Here is a 26,671-nt window from a genome sequence, read left to right as displayed (position 1 = left end):
GTTAAGATTGTATGTCAACTTGGCTAGGCTGTGATTCTCAGTGTTTTGGCAGATATGATCACTTCCCTGTTGAAATTTGGTATGTGATCACCCCCATGATGGAATCTGCTGAGTGGTACTGGCAGGAATAGGGCCTATGGTGGCTCACCACCCCCTCAGCCTTCATCTCTCCTCCCTCCACCAGCTACTTCCTTCCTACTCGCCTTGCCAAGGTTTTTGGCTTGTTCCTAATCCAGCAGCTGCCTCTTGTTGTCTCACCTCTGGTTCTTGGGACTTGAGCTGTCAGCTTACCTGTTGATCTTGGGATTCATTGATCTTCACAGCCTGCGAACAAGAGTCTTGCTCCCCGACCTACTGATCTTGGCTTCGCCAGCCCCTGCAGCTACATAAATCAGGAGAAACCTTGAGGTTTTTCCTGCCGATCTTGGAATTTGTTGACCTTCACAGCCTGTGGGCAGGAGCCCTGTTCTCCGACTTGCCAATCCTGGATTCGCCAGCTTCTGCAGCTGCATGAATTGGGAGTGGCCTCTACCCTGATCCATGGACTTGGGATGTTTTAGCCTCTACAATCACATGAGCTGTTTCCTTGATATAAATCTCTCTATATATATATTTATATGCTTTACTGGTTTTGCTTCTCTAGAAAACCCAGCCTAAGGCTATATATATATATATATATATATATATATGTATATATATATACACACACAGAAAGACACTGAAATTTGGCAGCCACACAGCTAGTAAATGGTGGAACAATTTATCACCCAGTGCAGACCAGCCTCAGGTCTTTTACCCTTGACTTCTGTGCTAAAATGCTTGAAAGCCCTCTTTTCCGGCTCTCCTGATATGACCTGAATCCAGCTTGGAACGCTTTCAAGTGACAGGAAACTCGCTCCCTTCCAACAAAGTCTGTTCCGTCTTTGGATGTGTCTGACTGTTAGAAATGTCTTCTTTAAGATGAGCTCTCTCTTTGATTTCTTTGATCCTAGTACTGCCGTTTCAGTTGCCCGTTTTCATGGGCACAGTTGTTACTTCCTCTTCTAGATATCAGATGGGATAGGGAGGAAGGAAAACTTCTAATTCATTCGGCTCCTAAAGAGTAACTGCTCAGTACCTCGTGGACCCATCCTGACAGGCATGTTACCAGGTGGAAACCCCAGGTTCTTCCTTGGCATGACTCGTATTGGCCAATAAACAAGAGACTGAGGCGGGAGAACAGGAAAGGCACCTTTATTTCATTGTACAAGGAAAAAGAGTCAGTCAGTGCTTACTGCTGCCAAGACTGCTCCCCAAGGGCTGGCAGGCAAGTTACTTTTAAAGGGGTTTACAAGTAGGGAGTTCATACGAGTTACTTAGCAACAATCTTAATCATACTACGCAGGCACAGTGGGGTTTACATATAACCTCCAAACAAAAGCAGGATTCAAATGCAAAGCTGGGGATGGCAGCCAGCAAAGGAAATGATTTTTCAATACAACGCTGTAGAGGAGGAAGCCAGATAAAGAATACAGCACTGTGGGGGCTGTTTCTCAGGCATGTCCCAAAAGTCTTAATGCGGTCTTGGGGCTTTAATAACTTTTTAAAAACTATTATTCAGAAGTTTAATTATTTACATTTCTTTATCCCTTATTTAGTTTTGTAAATTTTGAAGAAAATTTTTAATTTTTTGACTTTGAAAAAATTCAAGTAACTCCTTAAGAAGATAACACAGTTCTTTTCTTATTTTTCATTGTTTAATCAATGTTTGACATTTTCAATAAAATAAAACATTACAGTAAAAAAAAGTAACATTCGGGGAGTTGGGCAGACATGGCTCTAGCAGCATGCTTGTCCATTTTCCCATTCTTGCCTATTCTGTAACATTTCCCTGGACTCGGGCAGACATAGCTGTAGCAGCGTGCTTGTTCATTTTCCTACCTTTGTCTTTTTGAACGTATGCTGAATAAAACTTTCTTTTTGCTTTAAAAAAAAAAGTAACATTCAAAACCCACAAAACCAAATAAATTAGACTTTGCAATGGTATTTTTTGTAAATTTGTCAAATTTCTATTTCTGAAATTATTAAAGCCTAAAACTGCACCAAGACTTTGGGGACTTGCCACCTCCTGCCTTCAGTCTGGTCACCTGTTAACATGTAATCTTTACAGAAGCAGACTGCCACATCTTTCTCCTGGGAGCAGCTGGTAGGTTCCAACCACCGACCTTTCAGTTCACAGCCAAGCATTCTAACCACTGTGCCACCAGGGCTCTTAGGGAGTGGGGTAGAAATGTTTGCATTCCATCTCTCCTCACCCACCAAGTCACATCAGCCAGTAGAGCATTTCCCAAGCATGAAGACACTGACTCTGATCGCTCATCTGCCCTCTCTCCCTCTGCCATGCTCCCTCTCCCTTGTCTTCCCTCCTCTCCCCTCCCCGCTGCCTCCCAGCTCCCCACCCCACCCCACCCACCCCTGTCCCCAGAAGCTCATGCTAATCAGACTTTCAGAGCCTGCAGGAGCAGAGGCAAGGCCCTCCCTAAAGCCCTTGGGTCACCCAAGCCTCTGTCTTGGCTGCTAATGGCACAGTCACTTGCAAAATGAATACTCTTATCTCATTCGATGAATGCATGCCTCGGTCCTCCTGAGCTTGACGAGACTAAAAGAAGGTAGGGCCTTGCCCTTCCTTCCTCCCAGCATGATGAGAACCTTGCTCTCACACTGTGGCCCTGTGCTCCTAACGCTGAAGCAGCCAGAGGATTGATATGCCCCAGTTCCCATGTTCTTGGGCAAGGCAAAGGGGGCCACAAGGAAGAGGGAAAGAGGCAGAGGGACAAAGTCTGCAAGAGAGAGGGCCCAGGCACTGGCTTTTGGATGAATCACATGTCAGCACTGTGACAATGTGAGAATCAAGTGCTACTCTGGGATGAATTTCTCTACCTTCCAGTTGAGATGGGTTGTTCAGCCCTGGTCATCTGGACACTACACTAAGAGTTCAAGAACATGAGTTTCCTCCCCACAGGCAAGTGAACACCTGCTTCTCTTCTGTGTTTTCCCACCCAGGTGGTGGGCATGACTTAGCACAAGAAGAAACTGTGCCATTTGGTTTATTCCGTGGCCTTTTGACCACTTTGTTGAGTAAATTTTTAAAATAAATAAAATATAGGTGGACCAAGAGCAAAATGTGGGATCTTTAATTTCCTATCTCCTTATAAAATGAACCATAGAACTTAAATTCTGGAAAGTTCAAGTTCAAACCAAAGATCATGCTTGTTCTGAATAAGCTTCCTCCAAGGGAAAGAATGTTAACTGATAATTGGATGACTGCTGGCTCACCAAAAATGGTGACCTGATTTATGGATTAATTGTAGAGGACGGAAAATCTAGACCTGCTATTACCTGTCCCTTCTGTTGGACAGAAAAGCGACTAAATAATGCAATCATGCCATACATTCATTCACCAAATATTCATCAAGCTTCAGATAAATAAGAAGCATGGTGCTGATGGCCCGGGATATAGGAACTAACACATCCCCTGTACCAAAAGACCTTGCTAGCGGTGGCATTTGAAACACACAAATAAGCAATTGCAGGAGAAAGTTAGAAGCTATGAACACAGAAGTGTGTGGTACAAAGGAGGACCCAGAGAGCTGGATCAGGAAAGATTTCCCAGGGGAAACGCCTACTGAGCAGGCCGGAATTAGTCCCGAGAAGGGTGAACACTGGGGGAAGTTGCAATCCAAGCACAGGGCTGCCCTTTGAGAGGCCCTGGGCCTGCTGAGGTCTGAAAGTAGGACACACTTAGAGAACACGTTCATGTCAACTTTATGTGCCCTGCAAGAACCAAGTTGCCCTTAATTGAATTGATCTGCACACCATGTTCAAAAGAGATGTTTGTGAAATAATGTCCTTAGGCCAAGTGTGACAAGGAAGGAGCACTAGGGTCTAAGTGTCTGAGTGTGTGTGGTCCAGCCCCTCCATTCCATGATTCCCATGGAGATGGACTCCTTACCATGGAATAGTGCATCAGATTGACACATCCCTTATTACAAAGCCCTGTAGAGGTAAGACCCCAAAGAGGGATGCTCTGAGGGTAGTGATGGAGAACACTAACCCCAGTGGTTGCTGCTAAGTTAATCCTGGAGCGGCCTTCCATGGACAGCCAGAGGAGAAATGAACCATGGTACCCATGGGCAGAGGCAACCAGAAGTGGAGACACTCCTTGCCCCATCTCCCTACGTCCCTGTGAGCAGGTTGGTTTTGCCCACACAAACTTGGACTGCAGAACTCTGCTCCTTTTCAAATTCCCAGTAAGAAGTCACTCCAGAGAATAACACAAACTTCATGAAGATGTCATAAAGAAGAAAGAGAGGGCGCTGTATCACGCACCCCATTACTAATTTATTTTAGGATAACCCATTCAACATTTCTGTTCTCCCCAAAGTCTCTTCCCAGCTACAACATTCCTTGGAGTTCCTCTTTTCCCAATACTTTCCCCTTGGGCTGCCCCCTGCCCCTCCCTCTTCCCTCTTCCTCTGGGATTTTTCCTGAAATATCAAATACTTGTCATGAACAGTAGCTTTATTTCTCCTGTGAAACTCTACCCACGACAACACCCAGTTCCAGGAGGCTGAGCATCCGCTTAGAAACAGGATTATCAAGGAATCTCTTCACAGAGGTGGTCTCTCCCCATTAGGAATTCTGGTGACGTTTGCTAGGTGAATATGATTTTCTCCCAAGAGTTACATAAGGAAAGCTGTAGGTGGGGCTCAAACAGGAGCAAGTAGGATCGTCTGTACCTGTTTCTTCATCCTCTGCGGGTGTAACCCTACATAGAATGTTTCCCAGAGAACCAGTGATCACAACACCTTCCAACCACACCCGGGACCAGCACTAGTCCAATCCTGCTGTCTCCCGTAAAGAGTGGTACCAAAAATGAGTGTTTCTCTGCAGGTATCCGGATGCTGGACCAGCCCTTTATGACGGACATCATCGAGGCTTCGTCTATCAGCCACATGCCACAGCTAATCGACATCTACAGTGCCAGCTGGGGCCCGACAGACAATGGGAAGACGGTGGATGGGCCCCGGGAGCTCACTCTCCAGGCGATGGCTGATGGTGTGAACAAGGTAAAGGCATTCCTGGTCCACTTGCAGGATGGGACACATGGGTGACAGTACAATGAATGGATGAGGGGGTGGGCAGGCGGCCGAAGTAGAGCTGTTACTCTGTGTGTTCATTTGGGTCCTCCAAGAAACACACCAAGACAAGATTAGACGTTCAAGAGACTTATTGCCTATGAAGGGTACAGGGTCCCTTTAGGGGATGCGATTCAATCCATAGCAAATATGGCTTTAAAATCCCCACAAATAAAAAAGCAGTAGCAGTAATTCATTTTCTGAAGGCAACGGCACTATTTCCTCACTAGGCAACGCTCTGCATGGACTGTTACATGACAGAGCATTCTAGCTTGTCTCTGGCAGGAACAGAGGCCCAGGCGGCTCAACTAAAAGCGTTTCTTGTTGTCAGGATGTGCATGGAGTGTCAGGACGCGATGAGAAGTATTCGGACAGGACCTCATTAAGCCTAAGCCCAGAAAGACATTCTGAGTCCAAGGCTGTGGCAAGGCTCAGCCTCACAAGGGGGTGGGTTCGCTCTAGGGCTCTGTATTCGTGGAGCTCAGCCTCGTTCACCACATCTGTTTCTTCCTGGCTCTCTGTCTCCCTCTTCAATCCATTTTCCTCTTCCCTGAACGTGGACTACCTCCACCCTTGTCTGTCACAACCTTCCAGCTTCTTCTCCAACTGCTACCTGCCCCAAAGTTTTAGGGGAAATTTTGTGTCAAAATTAGGGAAGACACCCTTCCTCCAGCGAGGCTCCCAAAATAAGAATCGTGGTTCTGTGAATAGGTCAGTAGGTAAAAGGTTCAGAACTCAAAGGGTTAGACACCAGTCAGGTTTCTAGCAAAACCCTTTTCTTCTCTACTCAAGATAGCACCAAGTGGTCATCAGATATGACTCACTCTGGTCTTTCAGCCCTCTGATGGAGTTCTCCTCAGCTGTTGGATTCTTTCAAAGGTCTGAACAGAAACATAAGACCATACTCTACTCCTTCCAATCTTAGGGTGGACAGTCAAAAAGAGATTTGGCCGGAGTCATAACCAGTTGCCATAGAGCTGATTCTGACTCATGATGCCCTCACTGCGTCAGAGTAGAACTGTGCTCCATTGGGTTTTCAGAGGCTGATTTTTCAGAAATAGATTGCCAGGCCTTTCTTCTGAGGCATCTCTTGGTGCACTCCAACATCCAGCCTTTCAGTTAGCAGCTGAACACATTAATCATTCACACCACCCTGGGACTCTGGCCAGATTTAAGCAATGTGGAAATGATCTAGTCACTGTTCAAGGTTACCCTTGATGTTACCTGGCCTTTCTTTTATAGCCAAGATGGTTTGAATTGATCCAATTACAACTTTTTTCTTTTCATTTGGGACCTTGAGAGGTATCTTTCCTCCATCCTATAACATAGTTACCTCAAAGTAGTAGTCATGGAAAAATTCTTACGATGTAATACTAGGAGGGAAAACGTTCCTGAGTTAGGCATGTGCGAGCGGGAGTTGGCTCTCAATGGCATCATTTTGATAGCTTGAACTCAGACACGGAAATAGACAAACACTACAAATAAAGATCTTTTCCCCCCTTCAGAGAGCTAGTTGTTAAACATTTACCAGCACACCACTGGTTAGAGGGCTCTGCTAATCCAAACTAAACCCACTGCCGTCGAGTCGATTCTGACTCATGGCGACCCTGTAGGATAGGACGGAGTAGAACTCCCCTAGAGGGTTTCCAAGGCCATAATCTTTATGGAAGCAGACTGCCACATCTTTCTCCAGAGCAGCTGGTGGTTCGAACACTGACTTTTTGATTAGCAACCAAGCACTTTAACCACTGCGCCACCAGGGCTCCTTGAGGGCTCTGCTACTTCCTTTAAATTATAGCATTTAGATACTCATCTAGCTTCCCTGAAGTAAAGGCCAGTCTTAATGAGTTCAGAAATTCCTTTTGAGAAGGGGAAAAACTGGAGGAAATGCACCAGACAACAGAATTTTCCCAAAGACTACGTAGGGCAACTGTGTTAGTTGCCTGTGGCTGCCATAACAAAATACCACAATGCAGGTTGTTTTAAACAACAGAAATGTATTGTCTCACAGTTCTGGAGGCTAGAAGGCTGAATTCAGGGTGTCAACAGGCCATGTTCTCTCTGCAGCCTCTAGGGAAAGATCCTTTCTTGTCTCTTTCAGCTCCTGGTAGCCCCAGTCATTCCTCCGCTTGTAGATACACCTTCACATGGCCATCTTCCCTCTGTCTGTTTCTCTGGTGTTTCTTCTTCTCTTGTGTACGAACACCACTCAGACTGAATTAGGACCCACCTACTCCATGATGACTTCATATTAACCAATAACCTTTTCAAAGACCCTATTTCCAAACAAGGTCACATTCACAGATACCAGGGGTTAGGACTTCAGCATAAATTTTAGGGGGATACAATTCAATCCATAACAGCAACTTTTCTAAGAGACTCAGCACTCACACATTTAACAAAAGGATCCTGGAAATACAATTATGGAATGGGAAACCAAGTCCCAGAAAGTGAACAACATCTGTGACGGTGGCCAGACATCAGCTGTTACATTTGCACAGGCCCACTTAGGAAATAATGAAATGGCATTTTATAAGAAGGTCACATTTGTTCGCTATTGAAATGCAGTCCATCTGTAACAGCCACGAAGCCCTGACATTGGAGGAGCACAGTGCCGTTTGTAGAGCGTCTACCAGAAGGTTGGGTGGAAGGAGGGACGAAGCTGCCCGTTCCAATGCTGGAACCCTTGTGAATCTTTAGGATGACACTTTTGACAATACACAGCTTGTTTCCTTATTGCGTTACTCACTGTGCAGCTGGAGAGAAATGGTCACACACCCCAGCCCAGGACCAGGTGACAGCAGACACTAGGGGAACCTTCTACAGATGCCCCTTTTCCCAGCAGACATGGATTCTCACTGAAAGACATTTTTGACGCCTGAAGCCAAAAGAAAGTGAGGCGAGTTGGTGACTTCTGCCCCCCATCCAGATTTACAGTGATCGCATCGCAGACAGCTCCTGTCACTCCCCTGACTCCTGAACTGCTTTGAGGCATCTCGAGGCTGAGCGCTTCCCTCGCCTCCATCTGTGGTCTCCCTGCTGCAACTCAAAGTCCCTTTCCAGTGCAATTGCTCTGCAAAGCATTCCAAGCAAGCCGAAACGTAAAAGGAAAATTGTTATGACTTGTCTTCAGCTGAGAGTATGTAAATATTTTAGAAAGTGAAGTGTGTATGATGAAAAATACACGATTTCTCCCAAGGCCGTAGGAATGATTCCTTCATTGTTTCCAAGTGACACATTTGGGACAGAATTGTAGAAGTGGGTGAGTGACATTAGTAAAGATTTCCTCCCAGTATGTCAGTTGTTCTGGTCTACTCTAAAGGAAAATCCATGTCAGAAAGATGAGCTCTACTTGAACAAAGGAGTCAAATAATTTCTTATTACACAAAGGCAGTTCTAACGTTGGTCTTTGGATTTTATCACCTTACAGAAATGTTTTGTTTAACAAATATAAAAAAACAGTTGCCAGTGAGCCAATATGTGCTCTACAGGGTTTTCACTGACTGGTTTTTTTGGAAGCAGATCACCAGGCCTTTCTTCCAAGGCACCTCTGGGTGGATTCAAACTATGTTAACCATTTGCACCATCCAAGGACTCCTTGACCAACACAGTGATGCTAAAAAAGAGGACGAAGAAGAAGAGGAGGATAAAACACCTTTATCAGGGCAGGCATTGTTTGCCACAGACCCCACCACTCCCAATCGTCTGACACCTGCTTCGCATATAAACATCACCTGCCTGGCTCCTTAGGAATTTGAGTTTGCATCTCCTAAGTTTGTTCAAGAAGTACTTAAGGGAGGCAGCAAGAAGCAGACAAGAAAGAAGGAAAGGAGAAATTGTTTTCCTTTGCCTATCTCAATCTTTTCCTCTCTAACTTTGTAGACTACATTTTTTTGTTTGTTTGTTTACAGTTAAAGCATTTTTTCACCATATGTATGGTAAGTGGGGAAAAGTCAGAGACCCCTGAATTATGAGATAGTCCAATAATTGACTTCTGCCTTAGTTCGGGTTTCCTCAGAAGCAGGCCCTGAGATAAGAATTGAGTTCAAGCAGTTTATTTGTTAGGTAAAGGGAATAGCAGCAGTGAATGGGGAGGTGAAACAGAGAAGGGAAGAGGCCAGTAAAGGGTGTGTTACCAAGTCAGTTACCACTGTCAGCAACTGGAGCTCAGTGCCACCAGGGAATTCTAGAAAACGAGGTAGAACGCATGTGGAGTTATCCCACCTCAGTGACTCACGGAGACCCCATGTCTTGTAGTGCTGAACTGTGCTCTATAGTGTTTTCATGTCTGTGGCCTTTCAGAGAGAGACCACCAAGCTGTTCTTCTAAGGTAGCTCTGGGTGGGTTCCAACCAACAACTTTTTGGTTAGTAACCAATCACTCAACCATTTGCACCACCTAGGAACTCCTAGTGGCAAGGAAGCACTTTTGACGGGAGGAAGGTATGCAGAGCAGTCTTCAGCTTCTTGGAGAAAGCCCTGAGACAAAGAGATGCAGGTCCTGACATTTGGAAATCACCAGGGTCCAGCAACATTCTAAGGTCTAAGGGATAGATGGACAATGCCCACGGCCCCCCGCTACAACCTCCTAGAGTATACTCTGAGCAAAATTTCATCTGAGGCTTACAGTCATGCTCTCTGGATAATAAAGGACCGGTGAGACATTGTGTTTACTAGTCAGGGAAGTGATGATGGAGCAATAAGAACCAGCCCTCAAAGAAAACAGTGTCTTATGTGGCAACCACAAGGGGCTCAAACAGCATTTGAGGGCCTTCTAAGTGGCCACTGATTCATGAACTTCTGTCCACGTCCAGAGGGTGCGACCACCCAGGGCAGCGCTGGCCTTCATAGCAGTGCCTGAGCCATAGCCCCTCCCTAACTGTGCTTCAGGATTGCTACCAGAGGGACTATCTTAACAAAACCCAAAGACAAGGCTGCAGAGAATGCCCCAAGGCACACGTGAGCCACAGAATTGATTGTTTATTGCTTGGGGGGCTGCAAAGGCATAATCACAGACCCCACATCTTTGGGCTGGAATTACTGGCGAGAGGTCACTTGCAAGAACGTGGCTGTACAGCCACCATCCAGAAAAGTGAGGTCGGATGGCTGCCTAGGGAGACAGTGATTAATCAGACACGGCAAGGTAGGCTCTGGTGCCGCCTGTGGAAATTTAATCCGAGCTGCAGGCGTGACACAGTGGCAGCAAGTGCCAGGCCGCTGGCAGGCGGTGAGTGCCTCCTGCCAAGGAGCTCTCAGGAATATTTCATGAGCCCTGATTTATGTCTGAAACCAGATGAAGGCTTGCAACTGAGCGGGGCCTGCCGCAGTGTGGCGTCAGCAATGCGGTCTCTGAAGGAGTCAGTGCATTTGAAATTCCTCCTTTCCTTTCTGGGATATAGAAAAATGGAAGACAAAGCTGGTGGGTTTTAGGTGATCCTTCTTCAGTGCTGGAGCCCTGGTGGCCTAGTGGGTAAGAATTGGCTGCTGACTAAAACACTGGCAGTTCAAATCCACCAGCTGCTCCTTGGAAACCCTGTGGGGCCGTTCTCTCTGTCCTGTAGGGTCACTATGACTTGGAATAGACTCAATGGCGATGGGGTTTTTTTCTTCAGTGCTGGACCACCTTAGTGGGGTGACCAGCCATCCAGATTTGCCCAAGACTTGTCTGATTTTAGCACTGAACGTCCCAGGTCCTGGGAAACCCTTCAATCCCAGGCAAACAGGGACAGTTGGTCACTCACCCTTTGATCTCATGGATGGTGGCCCAGGTTAAGTGATTGGCACTATTGACACCGGAAGGATTTATTCATCACCATGGTTGTTTAGGGGATATTGAGGTTCGGTGGTAGAATTCTTGCTTTTCAAGAAGGAGACCTAGATATGATTCTCAGCCAATACACCTCAAGTGCGACCACCACCCGTCGGTCACTGGAGGCTTGTGTGTTGTTATGATGCTGAACAGCTTTCAGCAAATCTTCCAGACTAAGATGAACTAGGAAGAAAGGCCTTCCAATCTACTTCCAGAAGTCAGCCAGTGAATCACAACAGAATATTGTCTGATGCAGCACTGAAAGATGAGCCCCTAGGTTGGAAGGCACTCAAAATACACTGTGGCTGCAACAATGGGCTTGAGCACACCAACAATCGCGAAGATGGCGCAGGTTGTTCATGGGGTTTCCACGAGACCGGGGCTGACTCAACGAAGGCGAACAACAGTAACAATGGTGTTGGATACTGTTAGAAATGAAAAAAGGATTACACAGGATTCTTACCACCATGGTGATTACACAGCAAGCCAGGAATAATTAGAGACGACCATGGGGGCTTTCCAAGAAACACGCCTTGAGTTAAAGGTTTAAATCAGAAGCTTAAGGGCCACCACACCATTCATTGCTGGGCTTTTCTGGAGAACCTGACACACCACTCCTGGTGAACTTCCACCAAACCCCATGTGGAGCTACCCACACAGACCTTGTGAAGCCCATGGCCCCTGAGTCCACCGCTGCTGTTCTGGACACTCCCACAGGCTGACAGCTCTAGCCTCACCTGCCTGCCTTTTTCTGCTTCTCTGAATAAGGATCTTCTCTGCGCCACAGGAGTTTGCTCCCCCAGGGCAAACACAGCCCAGAACTGTGGGGGAGGCAACACCCCAGGGCAGCCTCCACCTCCCTCTCCTCAGAAGGGCTTCCCATGGCTTTTCAGGGGTTCCCAGTAGGACTGAGCCCCCGGTGACCTGCTCACTCAGCGTTGTCTTTTCTCCCTTCTCTGTCTCATGTCCCCCACTTACTCACTTGAGCTTCCTGGGATCACTCTCCCCCCAGATAAAATACCTACTCCCAAGTCCTTGCCTCGACATCTAACTTTAAAGGATATAAATCAACATGGCTACCAGTCCCTTTCTCCCTACAGATGTGGCTGGTGGTTCTGTGGACGTACACCCAGCTGATTAGGAGGGTTCACTCACCTGTAGTCTCCGTGTAACAGCCCTTTCTGCTAGGCTGCCCACTTCCAACACTCCAAATACAGAAAAGCATAAAAGTTAATAAAGAATGAAAGCATAAAGCAGCTAAAAGAAAATAGAATTGCATCACTGATACTGTGACTCAGGAGGACCTTTTAAGCATAAAAGGAAAGGAAAAATACTTACTTAAAAGAAAGAGTAATAAATATTATTACATACAACCTTTAAAAATATCTGCAAGTCAGGATGTTGGCAATTACTAAAGCTAGTCAATGGATACATGGGGTTCATTTTCAAAACAAAAATTTTTATTCACACTTAAAAAAGAAAAGCAATACAGCAGGTGCTTAAGTTGTCAAGAGTAAAAATATGTATCTGGGAAGAAATGAAAACAGCAACTACTCTAATATTATGCCAGTGGCTATTTGTGATTTGAGATTAAAAAATTCCAGGGACTGCATCACACAGAGATACAAAAAATGCTGTATCTGATGTAACCTAGATGGAAGCGAAGGTAATGAACTGCATCAGTCAGGAGAGTCTAGGTCATGCTGTGGTAACAAACAGCCCCTACCACTCAGGAGCTTCAAACCACAAAGGTGTATTTTGCACTCAACTATGCATCCATCATGGTCAGTTGGGGTCTGCTCATCATGGTCTGTCAGGGATCAGGGCTGACATCTGGAATATTGCTTTTTCCACTTGCCCTCGAGTCAATTCTGACACAAGCTGACCCATGTGCGTCAGAACAGAACTGTGCTCCATAGGATTTTCAATGGCTGATTTTGTTTTGTTTTGTTTTGTTTCGGTTTTGAAGTAGATCCCCATGCCTTTCTCTGAGGCACCTCTGATTAGACTCAAACCGCCAACCTTTTGGTTAGCAGCTGAATGCATTAATTGTTTGCACCATCCAAGGACTCCAGAACATTAGTAGTCACTATGCAGAGGGAAAGAGAGAGTTTTGAAGTGTTTTCCCACACTGACCACTAAACATTTGAGCCTAGGAACAAAATTGTGTATCAATCACTCCCACTCACAAATCATGACTTACAAGACCCCACCCAATCACAAGGGGCCTTCCCCTGGGCCCAGACAGTGGACAGCTGGAAATATCTGGTGAACAGCACCAATAACTACCACAATGAGCCCAGAAAAATGGTTAGGTTACTCAAAAAGTAACCAGTGATCTAGTGAGTACAAAGGCATGAGTGTCGAAGATCGTTGTGAATAGTTTCAAGAAAATTGCTTCACGGACTATAAGTGCAAAAGAGCAATATTTCTTTTTTTTTTTTTTTAATGGATATACTACATTTTATTTATCCATTCATCAGTTGATGGGTATTTGGATGTTTTCATTTGTGACTATTATGAATAATGCTACAATAAACATTCTTGTACAGATTTGCATGTGGATATACATTTTCAGTTCTCTTGGGTATATACCTAGGAGTGGAATTGCTGGGTCATATGGAAACTCTATGTTTAACATTTTCAGGAACTGCCAAACTGTTTTCAAAAATGGCTACACCATTTTATATCCCCAACAGCAGTGTACGAGGGTTTGAGTTTCTCCACATCCTTGTCAACACTTATTATTGTCTGTCTTTTTTATTTTATCCATCCTAGTGGGTTGTCCACAAGCAGAAATGCCAGTTCCCACCTCACAGACAGTGCTTTCGCTAGTTACACTAGATGTGTGCTCCCAAGGGAAAGGGGAGAGCCCTTCCTTCTCTGGACAAAGCTGCCCCTTTTGTCTCTTGTATCTACTTGACTGAGAGGTACACTCTTCACGAGTATCATTTTATGTCCCACAGTCTGGTCCAATCCCTGCCTGAAGAGTTGGCCTTGGAAATTGTTTCAGTTCTGGGCTGATACAGAGTCCAGGGGCCATGCCTTCTGGGACACCTCCAGTCTCAGTCAGACCATTAAGTCTGGTCTTCTTACTAGAATTTGAGTTCTGCACCCCATCCACAAAGAGCAATATTTCTAAATCAATACATTGTTTTACATGATACTTAAGACATGTATTTTTAAAAATTAGATTAGGTTAATAGTGGGAAAATTCAAGTCAAAAACAAAATACACACAAAAAAAGGAAAAGGAAAAACTGGGTAAATATGCAGGCAACATAGATGACAAAAACAAGGTTAATATACAAAGAGCTCTTATAAATCAATAAAAGAAGAATATCATAAAAGAAAAAATAGGCAAAAGATATTACCTTTTGGGGCTTGGTGTTTTGCTAAGCTATTCACAAAGCTAGTCACAAAGAATACAAATGAGCAGTCTGTTCTGTTGTTGTGTGTAGGTTCTGATCTCGAATCACAGCGACCCTACAGGACAGAGTAGAACTGCACCATACGGTTCCCTAGGCTATAATCTTTATAGGAGAAGATTGCAAGGTCTTTTCTCCCAAAGAGCCACTGGTGACGTTGAACGGCCAAACTTTTGGTTATCAGTTGAGCACTTAACCATTGTGCCATCCTTAAAATCCGTTGCCGTCGAGCTGACTCCGACTCATAGTGACCCTACAGGACAGAGTAGAACTGCCCCGTAGGGTTTCCAAGAAGCAGCTAGTGGATTTGAACTGCCAACCTTTTGGTTAGCAGCTGATCTCTTAACCACTTCACCACCAGGGCTCCTTAAATGAGCAGTAAAGATACAAAAAGATAATCTGAATTGGTAGTGGAAAAATATAAACCCCAAAACAATGAGGTACCATTTTTTACCCAATAAATTGGCAAAACTATTTCAAAAAACAATAGTAAATCATTCTAAATCTTGACCCAGGAGGGCTGAATATGGAGTTCCCATTCACTGCTGGTGAAAATATAAGTTGTTAACAAACTTTCTGAAGAGCAGTTAAATGGCAACATGGATTAAGAATCTTCAAACATTCGTTCCTTTTCACCCCAGATTTCCTCTTTCAGGAACTTTGCCTTAGGACATAAAAAGAGGTACAAAGACTTATATAGAATATGTTCACTGCAGCATTTTAAAAAAATAGAAACAACCTTCCATGTATGCCTAAGAAGAGGAAGAAAAATTATGGAATTACTAGTTAATAAATGCTAATAAAAATATAGTGTAGAAGAATATTTAATTACATGAGGAAACGTTAATGATATAACAGTGAGAAATGCATTTTAAGCAGGCCACAAAGGTGGATATATTTTATGATCCCAATTTCATTTTTAAACCTATTCATATACTTTCTATTTATATATCAAACTGGCAAGAATCCACAAATTATTACCAGTGGCAATGGATGCATAATCATGGAAGATTATAAAGGACTTTTTTTTTTTTAACTTACTTAGTCTATATTACAATTATTCTACAATGAATATTATTTTTATAATAAAAAGTACAATAACTTCTTTTTTAAGTATGTCAATGTTGTATTAAGATGACAAGGTGCCTGGAGAATAAAAACTAGTATAATTGAGTGTTTAGGAAAAGGCACGCAATCCCAAGCTTGCCTCACCAGGTATCTGCACAGCAACAAGGCCACTGGGCCAGGGCCTGGTCATTAACCCAGTCACCACTCATTGGTTAGGGTAGATGGACTGTCTAGCATTAGCCCCAAGCTTCTGAAAGTGGGATTTTCACCTCCTGGGGTACAGGCAATATGTGGAGTGGGCACAGACCCAGTCGCTAGCTGATACGTCACCTTAGCTAGTGGTAGGCTGTTTTTTAACATTATTTTTATATTATAAGCAAAATACAAAATATGCGTACATTTTTAAGAAGTTCAGAGCTTGTGAAAGGCTGTTTTTATTAGGCTACGCCCTTAAAACCAGCAAGTCTCAACTCACTGCCCTCTGACATTATGGTAGAGCAGGGCTTTTCAACCTATTGACATTTGGGGCCAGATCATTCTTTGTGCCACCACACGTCTGTCAGTTTGTCTACTGTGGTGACTTGCATGTTGCTGTGATACTGGAAGCTTTGGCATCAGTATTTCAAATACCAGCAGGGTCATCCTTGGTGGAAAGTTTTCAGCGGAGTTTCCAGACTAAGACAAAGAAGAAGGACTTGGCAGTCTACTTCTGAAAAAAATTGGCCAGTGAAAACCTTATGAATAGCAGTGGAACATTGTCTGATATAGTGCCAGAAGATGAGCCCTTCAGGTTGGAAGGCACTAAAATACAACTGAGGAAAAGCTGCTTCCCCAAAGTAGACTCAACCTTCATGACATGGATGGAGTAGAGCTTTCAGGACCTTCATTTGCTGAGGTGGCACGACTCAAAATGAGAATAAACAGCTGCAAACATCCATTAATAATTGGAACAGAGAATGTACGAAGTATCAATCTAGGAAAATTGGAAGTAATCAAAAATGAAATGGAATGCATAAAGATCAATACCTAAGCATTAATACCAAAAAACCAAACCCATTGCCATCAAGTCAATTCCAACTCATAGCAACCCCATAGGACAGAATAGAACTGCCCCGTAGGGTTGCCAAGGAGGCTGGTGGATTCGAACTACCAACCTTTTGGTTAGCAGCTGAGCTCTTAACCACCTCACCACCAGATTAGTGAGCTGAAATGGACTGGTATTGGCCCTTTTGAACCAGTCAGTCATATGGTCTACTGTCTTAGTTATCTAGTGCTGCTGTAACAGAAATACCACAAGTGGATGGCTTTAACAAACAGAAATTTATTCTCTCACAGTCTAGTAGGCTACAAGTCCAAATTCAGGGTGCCATTTCCAGGGGAAGCCTTTCTGTCTCTGTCAGCTCTGGAGGAAGGCCCTTGTCATCAATCTTCCCCTGGTCTAGGAGCTTCTCCACGCAGTTACCCTAGGTCCAAAGGACACACTCCCTTCCTGGTTCTTCATTCTTGGTGGTAGGAGGTCCCCCTATCTCACTGCTTGCTTCTCTCTTTTATATTTCAAAAGAGATTTACTCAAGGTACATCTTAATCTTGTAGATTGAGTCCTGCCTCATTAAGACAATTGCCTCTAATTCTGCCTCATTAACATCATAGAGGTAGGATTTACAACACATAGGAAAATCACATCTGATGACAAAATGGTGGACAATCGCACAATACTGGGAATTATGACCTAGCCAAAGTCGATACACATTTTAGGGGGGGACACAATTCAATCCATAACATCTACTATGCTGGGAAGGACAAATTGAAGAGGAATGGCGTCATGTTCATCAAAAAGAACATTTCAAGATCTATCCTAAAGTACCACGCAGGCAGTGATAGGATAATATCCAAAAGCCTACAAGGAAGACCAGTTAATACAACTAGTATTCAAATTTACCCACCAACCATCAATGCCAAAGGTGAGGAAATTAAAGGTATTTACCAACTTCTGCAGTCTGAAATTGATCAAACATACAATCAAGATGCATTGATAATTACTGGTGACTGGAATGCAAAAGTTGGAAGCAAAGAAGAAGGATCAGTAGTTGGAAAATATGGCCTTGGTGATACAAACTACACCAGAGATCGAATGATAGAATTTTGCAAGATCAACAACTTCTTCATTGCAAATACCTTTTTTCAACAATGTAAATAGCGACTATACATGTGGACCTTACCGGATGGAAAACACAGAATTCAAATTGACTACATCTGTGGAAAGGGACAATGGAAAAGCTCAATATCCTCTGTCAGAACAAGGCCAGAGGCTGACTATGGAACAGACCATCAATTGTTCACATGCAAGTTCAAGTTGAAGCTGAAGAAAATTAAAACAAGTCCACGAGGCCAAAGTACAACCTTGAGTGCATCTCACTTGAATTTGGAGACCATCTGAAGAACAGATTTGACGTATTGAACACTAATGACCAAAGACCAGAGGATTTGTGAGATGACATCAAGGACATCATACATGAAGAAAACAAAAGGTCATTTAAAAGATAGGAAAGAAAGAAAAGACCGAAGTGGACATCAGAAGAGACTCTCAAACTTGCTCTTGAATGTAGAGTAGCTAAAGCGAATGGAAGAAACAATTAAATAAAAGAGCTGAACAAAAGATTTCAAAGGGCAGTTCGAGAAGACAAAGTAAAATATTATGATGAAATGTGCAAAGACTTGGAGTTAGAAACCCAAAAGGGAAGAACTAGGGTTTTCTCCTCACTGGCCCATCATCCCCAGAAATCAGGGACAACATGGTGTTAAAACTCAATCATTAGAAGCAAGGATATAACTATTATTGGCTCCTGGGTTCTATCTTGCTTAGAAAAATAAAGTTTAATATTTCTAGGAACCAAAGCATTCTGATGAGCAATTCTTAACAGCCCAATACAAAATTGATTTTCAGTTTATTCATAAACAGGCTGACAGTACTCCCTTCGTAACCATGAGCTAGGCTACATAACAAATTGACCCAAAAGTCAGTGGCTTACAATGACAACTACTGAGAGTTGCTCAAGGGTCTACAGGTCAGCTAGGTGGTTCTCCTTACCTGGGCCAGCCTCAGCTAACTGCAATTGGCCTTACTCGTGCATCTGTGGTCAGCTAGAGACTGACTGGTCTAGGATGGCCTCCCTCACATGTCTAGCAGTTGGTTGACTGTCAGCTGAGATGGTGAGTTTGACTAAGCAACGTGTCCCTAATGGACCAGCAGGCTAACCCAGGTCAATTCCCATGGTGTGGCAGAGTTCTGAAAGATAATAGAAGTGTCTAGGGCTTCTTGAAACCTATGCTTGAAAGTGTCACAGGATTACTTCCACCACTTTCTGTTGGCCAAAGCAAGTCACAGGCCATCCCAGGTTGGGGGTGGGGGAGGGCATAGACCCCACTTCTTGATGGGAGGAGCTGCAAAGTCACATTGCAAAGGGACATGAATACCAAGAAGCATGAAAAATTGGGGTCACAATCAAACTTCACCAAGGTGAGAGCCTTTTAGCATGGATTTCATTTTAGCAAAGTTTACTTCATCTCAGTAGCAGCCTACTTATGGACTGGTCCAAGTGAAAGCTCCACACATGGTCCACCTCATCCACTTGTCCTGATTCACATGAGCTTCCCTTTCTGAGTCTGTTTGGAGATTGTGATCCTGTGCACTAACCGAAAGGATGACCCATTTCTTCCTCTGTCCTGGTTTCTGAGAGCAGTTGCTTGTTTTGGTGGGGTTTTTTCCAGTGTCAATTTACCAAGACTCTGGGGACCATTCCCAGCTAGTGTTTGAATTAATATTTGTTAACTTATTGACTCAATCACTCATAGGCTAATTAACTCCAAGTCCTGTTAGAAGCAATGGAAAATGTAATTCCTCATTGGCAGAGACAGAGAGGGCTTGAAAGTTATCTAGCCCATCTCACTGCCTTCTGGCATCTCTGCCCTTAACCACTGAGTCAGGATGTCAGGACCCAGAACCAGGCAGGGCAGACTTTCTTGCTAATATCTTCTGTTTGTCTGCTCACACTAGAGGGTCACCGAGCAGCCCTGGGCCAGGCTGCGGAGTGGGTGGAGGCTGTACATACTGCTCCTAACCTCCCACATTAGATCACTGCTATCCTTTCCACCCTGCACCTGCAGATGAAAACAGAGTACCCCAACCCTTGATGCCTCAGTGGTGAGAAAGTAGAAAGTAAGATGCTAATGGCCCAGTCCAGGGTTGTTGAGATAGAAGAAAATAGTCATAGAAGACGGGAAATGGAAAAATAAAAGATAAACAAAAAGAACATGTTTTGAGCAGAAGCTCGATGTTAACTGTAGGTATTTATGACAATGCTTGCCATTTATAAGTAGCTGACTCAAAGACAACTAACACCAACAACAAATAATCATTGTGCATATTATTGTGTTTAAAGTTATATTTGCTATATGTTTTATTTGATCATATTACTTTCCTTCCTATATTTGATGGTCCTTTACACAGGTAAAATGTCATATAATATTGTATTTAAAAGAATTCTTGTATGATCTAATTGGGTAAAAAAAAAGTATATATATATAATTTATGTATCTTGGAGTAAAATGTGTATTCTATATTTATAATAGCTACATATCCTATATGTAAATTAATATATAGTGAGGATTTGTGTTAAGTACTCCAAGGGCTGAAGACAGTCTTCTCTATTTAAACAATATATAACTATATAAAATAAAAGGCACATCTATTATGAATACCTTATATAGCTAAGTATAAAGATATATATTTACATTTTCACCAAAAAATGTCTGTAAAGATACATAAGAAATTGATAACAATGATCATGTCTAGAGATAATTTTTTTCATTTTCCTTTGCATATACTTGGAATGTTTTACTGTGAAACCTTTAAAGCTTTTTTAAAAGTACTTCATTTGTTAAAGACGATTCCTTCGACTTTTTTAGTCTCTTTCTCCTCAGCTTACACTGTAAGTTCATGTGACTTCTTATATTGGAACCTTCCTGAAAAAAAACTTCCCACAGTGCCCCACCAGAAGGATAGTGGTTCTCAGCTGCAGATAAAAACAGTTCAGTCATTTCCTTCCGCTGCTGAGGAAGCCCACATCCCTGACACTCCTAAGGCTAGGCCCAGCCCTCATCTGGTTGGTGTTGAGTATCACCATCTCTCTGTCTGTCTGTCTGTCAGGGCCGAGGGGGCAAGGGCAGCATCTACGTGTGGGCCTCCGGCGATGGCGGCAGCTACGATGACTGTAACTGTGATGGCTATGCCTCCAGCATGTGGACCATCTCCATCAACTCGGCCATCAACGATGGCAGGACAGCGCTGTATGACGAGAGCTGCTCCTCCACCCTGGCCTCCACCTTCAGCAACGGGAGGAAGCGGAACCCCGAGGCCGGAGTGGTAAGTGCAGCCAGCTTCCGGTCCTTGATCTCAGATTCCGCCAGCCCTCTAGGTGGTGCAGGTGAAAGGCAAGGGCACCTGTGTGACTCCTGGGAACAAAGGAATCACTATGTTCCCCTCCCTTCCTACAAAGAGTTAGCAGGTGTTCTGAAGGGAAGACTGATTTTTTCCAGTGACTGACCAAGCTTTGTTATCAAGGTAGAGACGTGGGATGTGCAAGACGGAAGCAAGAATATGATGACCCTACCAATCCTTTTCCATAGATTGTCTTTCTTGCTCATCATTTTGGCTTACAATAATGAGGAACTCTGTTTAACGATAAGTTACCCTGGCAAGTAACTTACAAGAAGAACTAATTGTAAGCATGGAGGCATCACACCAGCACCCTGTCTGAGCTAAGAATTCATCCATTTATTATAGTATTTTAAAAATGACGTCCATGGATGGACTTTTCTGGTCCATAACCCCCTAAAACTGGGCCACATGTGCATTTTCTCAGGGAAGGAGTTGTGATTTTCATATTTTAAAAGTAATCCATGATTTTTTTTTAAAAAAAAAAAAGGTTAAGAATCACAGAGCTAGGTTATTTATTGCATTTTGAGTAGCTCTTCCTGGCCAACTAGAACCTAGAACATGATGAACCCTTTTGGATCTTTTCCTCTCCTGGGTTCTTTCACTCACATATCAGCCTTTTCTAAGACCTCCAAACCAGGAATGTAATAGGTGGTTCAACAATCGTTAACAATTTACATCCTGACTGGCTACCCACCTTCACCAGGGCTTCCCAATAGAGGAGGGGAGGACAGAACAAAATCATTATTACCAACTGGTGTTTCGATCTGAAATTCCCATCTAGGCTCCCATCTTGGTGAGCTGCCAGACTGTCATGTGAGCCAGGAAAAGTCCTTTGCTGAGAATAAACCCAGACCTTGTGAGCCTGGCCCCCTCCTCTGAGCCTTCCTAGGTCCCTCTGGGTCTTGGGGAGGCTGGAGGATGGGCTAGCTCCTCCCAAGCAGAAAGAAGCTTCAGCCCCTCTTATCCTGCAAACTGTATGGGCAGAAAGAGACGAGAGCAGAGCAGAAAGGAATGAGTAGTTGAAGCTTCAGTCCTGTTCCATTTAATGGTTTGCTTCTCCCCCTAGGAGCTCTACCCTCTACCCCACAGGCCTCACAATGACCTTGGTGTCCATTTGTCCTCCACTCTTACCTATGGCTCTTTTTCTACTTGGGCTGGTAGGGGGCCCTGAGTTCTCTCTGAACACTGTAATTTTGCTCAACAGATGCCTATAAACCTCCCTGATACTTTGTTCCTCAAAATAGCAGGCCCACTTGAGGATCCTACAGACAAACAAAGAGAACTCATTTGGTTTATAAATGATCTTAGGTCCCTGGGTGGTGCAAATGGTTAAATGTTTGCATACTAACTGAAAGGTTGGCAGTTCAAATTGTCTTTCTTCAGAAAGATCTCAGCCATTGAAAACCCTATAGAGGTGGGGCCAAGATGGCGGAATAGTCAGATGCTTCATGCCATCCCTCTTAAAACAAAGACCCAAAAAAACAAGTGAATCAGATATATATGACAATCTAGGAACCCTAAGCATCAAAGACAAAGCTGAAGAATCAGACTAAGTGACAGGTAAAAGGAGAGACAATTCAAAAACAAAAGATCGCCAGATCGCCGGCATCCTGCTAACCGAACCTGCACAACACAGACATTGAGGCAAGCAGCAGCATCCCAAGCCAAAACCTACCCCATCTGGTGCAGCTAAGCAGAGGCGACTCTGTACGCACTTCGGGGATCAAACAGGAGTGATACTAGACCTGTGAAAGTTATGTGCACCCTCCCAACCCACCACACATACCATAGCTCAGCCCCTCTCACCAGAGCTCCACGGGCCAAGGAGCACTCCCTTCCCCTCACCCACCTCTCCAACCCCCGTTCCGACACCAATCCAGCAACATTCAACGGTGCCACGTCCCCCAAGTGGGGAACACACTGGTCTGGAAGTGCCCGCCCCTTCACCCAACCACTGGCACAGGGGGTCCATGGGCTTGCAGTGCCTCCACCCACTCTGATCACCCGCATCAGTGCCTTGCTGGCTGAGCTGGCACAGCACGTATACATTGACATAAGGTGGGCAGAGTTCCCGGCTGAAGCCCATTTTCACAAGCAGCAGCCAAGTGGGAACTACAGATCTGTGACATTCAACACCTCCCGCCCCCTAAGCCTGTAGTTCTCAGCATGGTCCCAGGCACCTGCCCCTTAGTCCAACCACTGTTTCAGGAGGTTCATGGACTTGCAGCACCCTTCACCCCCGCCGATCACCCACACCAGTGCCTTGCTGGCTGACCTGGCACAGCACACCCTCATTAGTACAAAGTAGGCAGGGTTTCAGCTAAAGGCTATTTTCACCTGCAGCAGGCATGTTGGAGCTACAGATGTGTGGCATTCAACACACCCCACCCCCTAAGACCCCACCCACGCCAGGGGTCTGAGGGCTAGTGGTACCACCCACTCCCTCCAGCCATCCACGATGGGGACCTGAAAACCAGTGGTGCCTCCCAATCCCTCCAGCCAATGGCAATGGGTGCCCAAGGACCAGCTGCACTACCCGCCCCTCCTCCCTATTACGCACTCTAGTGGATGGGGTCATGCCCTCAATCCAGGCACCCAGGGGCAGCCAACAGCCCCCTATCTTGCCCTTCACATCGCCCCCCACAGCAAGCAGAGACCTGTGCCTGCTCCAAACACCCCCTCACAGCCCTACCACCCAGGACTGTAGATGAGAGTCTCCACACCACGACTGACAACCCGGGCATCCTTGCCCTGACTATCCAGCAAGTGGCGAAGCACACACACAACACCCAACCCGACAACAAGAGAGAACATTCCCTGCACTCACAGCCAGGTGACCAGCAGGACAGATACATCACCTCACCAAAAATGCTACCTAAATCCTCAGCAGCCCCACAAAAACAGTGAACAGACTCCCAGGCTCACACACCTAGTAGCTGCTCTGCCCACCTGGAGACACGAAGTGAGAGCTTCAGTGTGACCAGATTAACGGCCAGAGTAGCACATATACCCAGCCTACTTGGATATAACCAAAAAAAAAAAAGAAATTCAGGATGCAGTAAACAAACATACAATAAATAAGTATAATAACTTCTTGATGCCTCAGAGAAAACACTCAGTATCAAATCACATAAAGAAGCAGGACAAGATAGCTCCAGTAAGCAACCAAAACAAAGAACCAGAAAAGCTTCCAGAGGAAGATAATGCAATGGAACTACCTGACAAAGAATTCAAAAGAGTAATATACAGAGGTCTCCAAGATGTAAAGAAGGAGATCAGGGAAAAAAACACAGACAAAATCAAGGAACAGACAAAGCAATAGAAGAATTCGAGAAAACAATACAAGAACAAAATAACAGAAAAAGTAGGCTACTAGAAACCATACAAAAACATTAACTAGAAATCCAAAAGATTAACAATAAAATTTCAGAATTAGACAACTCAATAGAAGGTCATAGGAGCAGAAATAAGACAATGGAAGTCAGAATTAGTGAGATTGAAGGTAAATTCCTTGACACCTATTTTTTTGAGGAAAAATCAGAAAAAAGAATTTTTAAAAATGAAGAAAACCTAAGAATTATGTAGGATACTATCAAGAGGAAAAACCTAAGAGTGGTAGGAGTTCCAGAACAGTGGGGATAACAGAAAACACAGAGAGAATTGTTGAAGGTTTGCTGGCAGAAAACTTCTCTAATATCATGAAAGACGAGAAGATATCTATACAAGAAGCTCAACAAACCCCATAGAGGATAGACCCCAAAAGAAATTCAACAAGACATATCATAATCAAACTTGCCAAAACCAAAGAAAAAGAAAGAGTCCTGAGAGTGGCTAGGGATAAACAAAAAGTCACCTACAAATGTGAACCAATAAGACTAAGCTCTGATTACTCAGCAGAAACCGTGGAGGCAAGAAGGCAATGGGATGATATACATAAAGGCTTGAAGGAAAAAAATTGCCAGCCAAGAATTAAATATTCAGAAAAATTGTCTTTCAAACATGATGGTGAAACTAGGTCATTTCCAGATAAGCAGAAATTAAGGGAATATGTAAAAACCAGACCAAAATGACAAGAAATATTAAAGGTAGTCCTCCAGTTAGAGAACCAATAACATCAGACAACAATCCAAGACTAGGACACAAAACATATCAACCAGATAGCAACCCAGATAGGGAATTCTCAAAAATAAAGCAAAGCTAAAAGACTGAAATTAAGGAACCAGAGATATCAATATGTATATGATGACAACATCAAAACAAAAAAGAGGAAATAAACAGTGTAGTCATAGAACTTCTATATGGAGAGGAAGTCAAGGTGATATTAAGAAATAAAAGATTGGTTTAAACTTAGAAAAATAAAGGTAAATTTCAAGGTAACCACAAAGGAAGCTAACAAACCTACCCATCAAAATAAAAAAGAAGAAAAACATAAAGACCCAACAAACACAAAATCAACAATAATGAAAGAAATGAAAAGAAAATCCATAAACAAACAAACAAAAAAACCTCAGCACAGAAAATTAAACGGAACAAAGAAACCATCAAAACCACACACACACACAAAATACAATAAAATGACAGCAGTAAACTCATACTTATCAATAATTACACTGAGTCTAAATGGCCTAAATGCACCAGTAAAGAGACAGAGAGTGCCAGAATGGATTAAAAAAAACACAATAGATCTATATGGTATCTCCAGGTGAAACACCTTAGACACAAAGACATAAACAAACTAAAACTCAAACAATGGGAAAAAAATATGTCAAGCAAACAATAACCAAAAAAGAGGAGAAGTGGCAATACTAATCTCCGATAAAATAGACTTTAAAGCAAAATCCACCATAAAGCATAAGGAAGGACACTATATAATGATTAAAGGGTCATTACACCAGATGGACATAACCTAATCAATGAAAGTCTCCAAAATACATAAAACAAACTCTAATAGCATAAAAAAGAGAAATAGACAGTTGCACAATAGTAGTAGGAGACTTCAACACACCACTTTCAGTGAGGGACAGAACACCTAGAAAGAAACTCAACAAAGATACAGAAGATCTAAATGCCACAATCAACCAACTTGACCTCACAGACATACAGAACAGTCCACCCACCAGCAGCAAAGTATACATTCTTTTCCAACACACATGGAACATTCTCCAGAATAGACCACATTTTAGGCCACAAAGCAAGCCTCAAAAAAATCCAAAACATCGATAATAATACAAAGCATCTTCTCTGATCATAATGCCATAAAAGTAGAAATAAATAACAGAAATAGCAAGGAAAAACAATCAAATACATAGAAACTGAACAATACCTTGCTTAAAAACTACTGGGTAATAAAAGAAATCAAGGATGGGATAAAGAAAATTAATAGAATCAAATGAGAATGAAAACACATCTTACCAAAACCTTTGGGACACAGCAAAAGTAGTGCTTAGAGATCAATTTATAACAATAAACACACATATCAAAAAAAGGAGAAAGGGCCAAAATCAAAACGTTAACCTTAAAAATTGAAAAAATAGAAAGCAGGAAACAAAGCCCACAGGCACCAGGAGAAAGAAAATATTAAAGATTGAAGCAGAAATAAATGAAATCGAGAACAGAAAAACAGTGGAAAAAATCAACAAGACCAAAAGTTGGTTCTTTGAAAAGATCAACAAAATCAACAAACTGTTGGCCAAA

At 43.5% G+C, this 26,671-nt stretch overlaps 1 protein-coding gene across 2 annotated transcripts in view; it reads left to right on the top strand.

The window, feature by feature from the left end:
• Positions 1-26,671, top strand: part of PCSK2 (proprotein convertase subtilisin/kexin type 2) — a 318,518-nt gene that overhangs the window by 254,565 nt on the left and 37,282 nt on the right. For both annotated transcript variants that reach the window (XM_004376450.2, XM_004376451.1), the window contains 2 exons: positions 4,933-5,108; positions 20,687-20,902. In XM_004376450.2, the coding sequence (XP_004376507.1) occupies positions 4,933-5,108; positions 20,687-20,902 (392 nt within the window). The remainder of the gene's footprint in view (positions 1-4,932; positions 5,109-20,686; positions 20,903-26,671) is intronic.

The sequence above is a fragment of the Trichechus manatus genome, unplaced genomic scaffold (assembly GCF_000243295.1).
Source record: "Trichechus manatus latirostris isolate Lorelei unplaced genomic scaffold, TriManLat1.0 scaffold00042, whole genome shotgun sequence".
Lineage (NCBI taxonomy): Eukaryota > Metazoa > Chordata > Mammalia > Sirenia > Trichechidae > Trichechus > Trichechus manatus.
The sequence above is the reverse complement of the archived record's forward strand: the minus strand, read 5'-3'. Positions and strand labels throughout refer to the sequence as shown.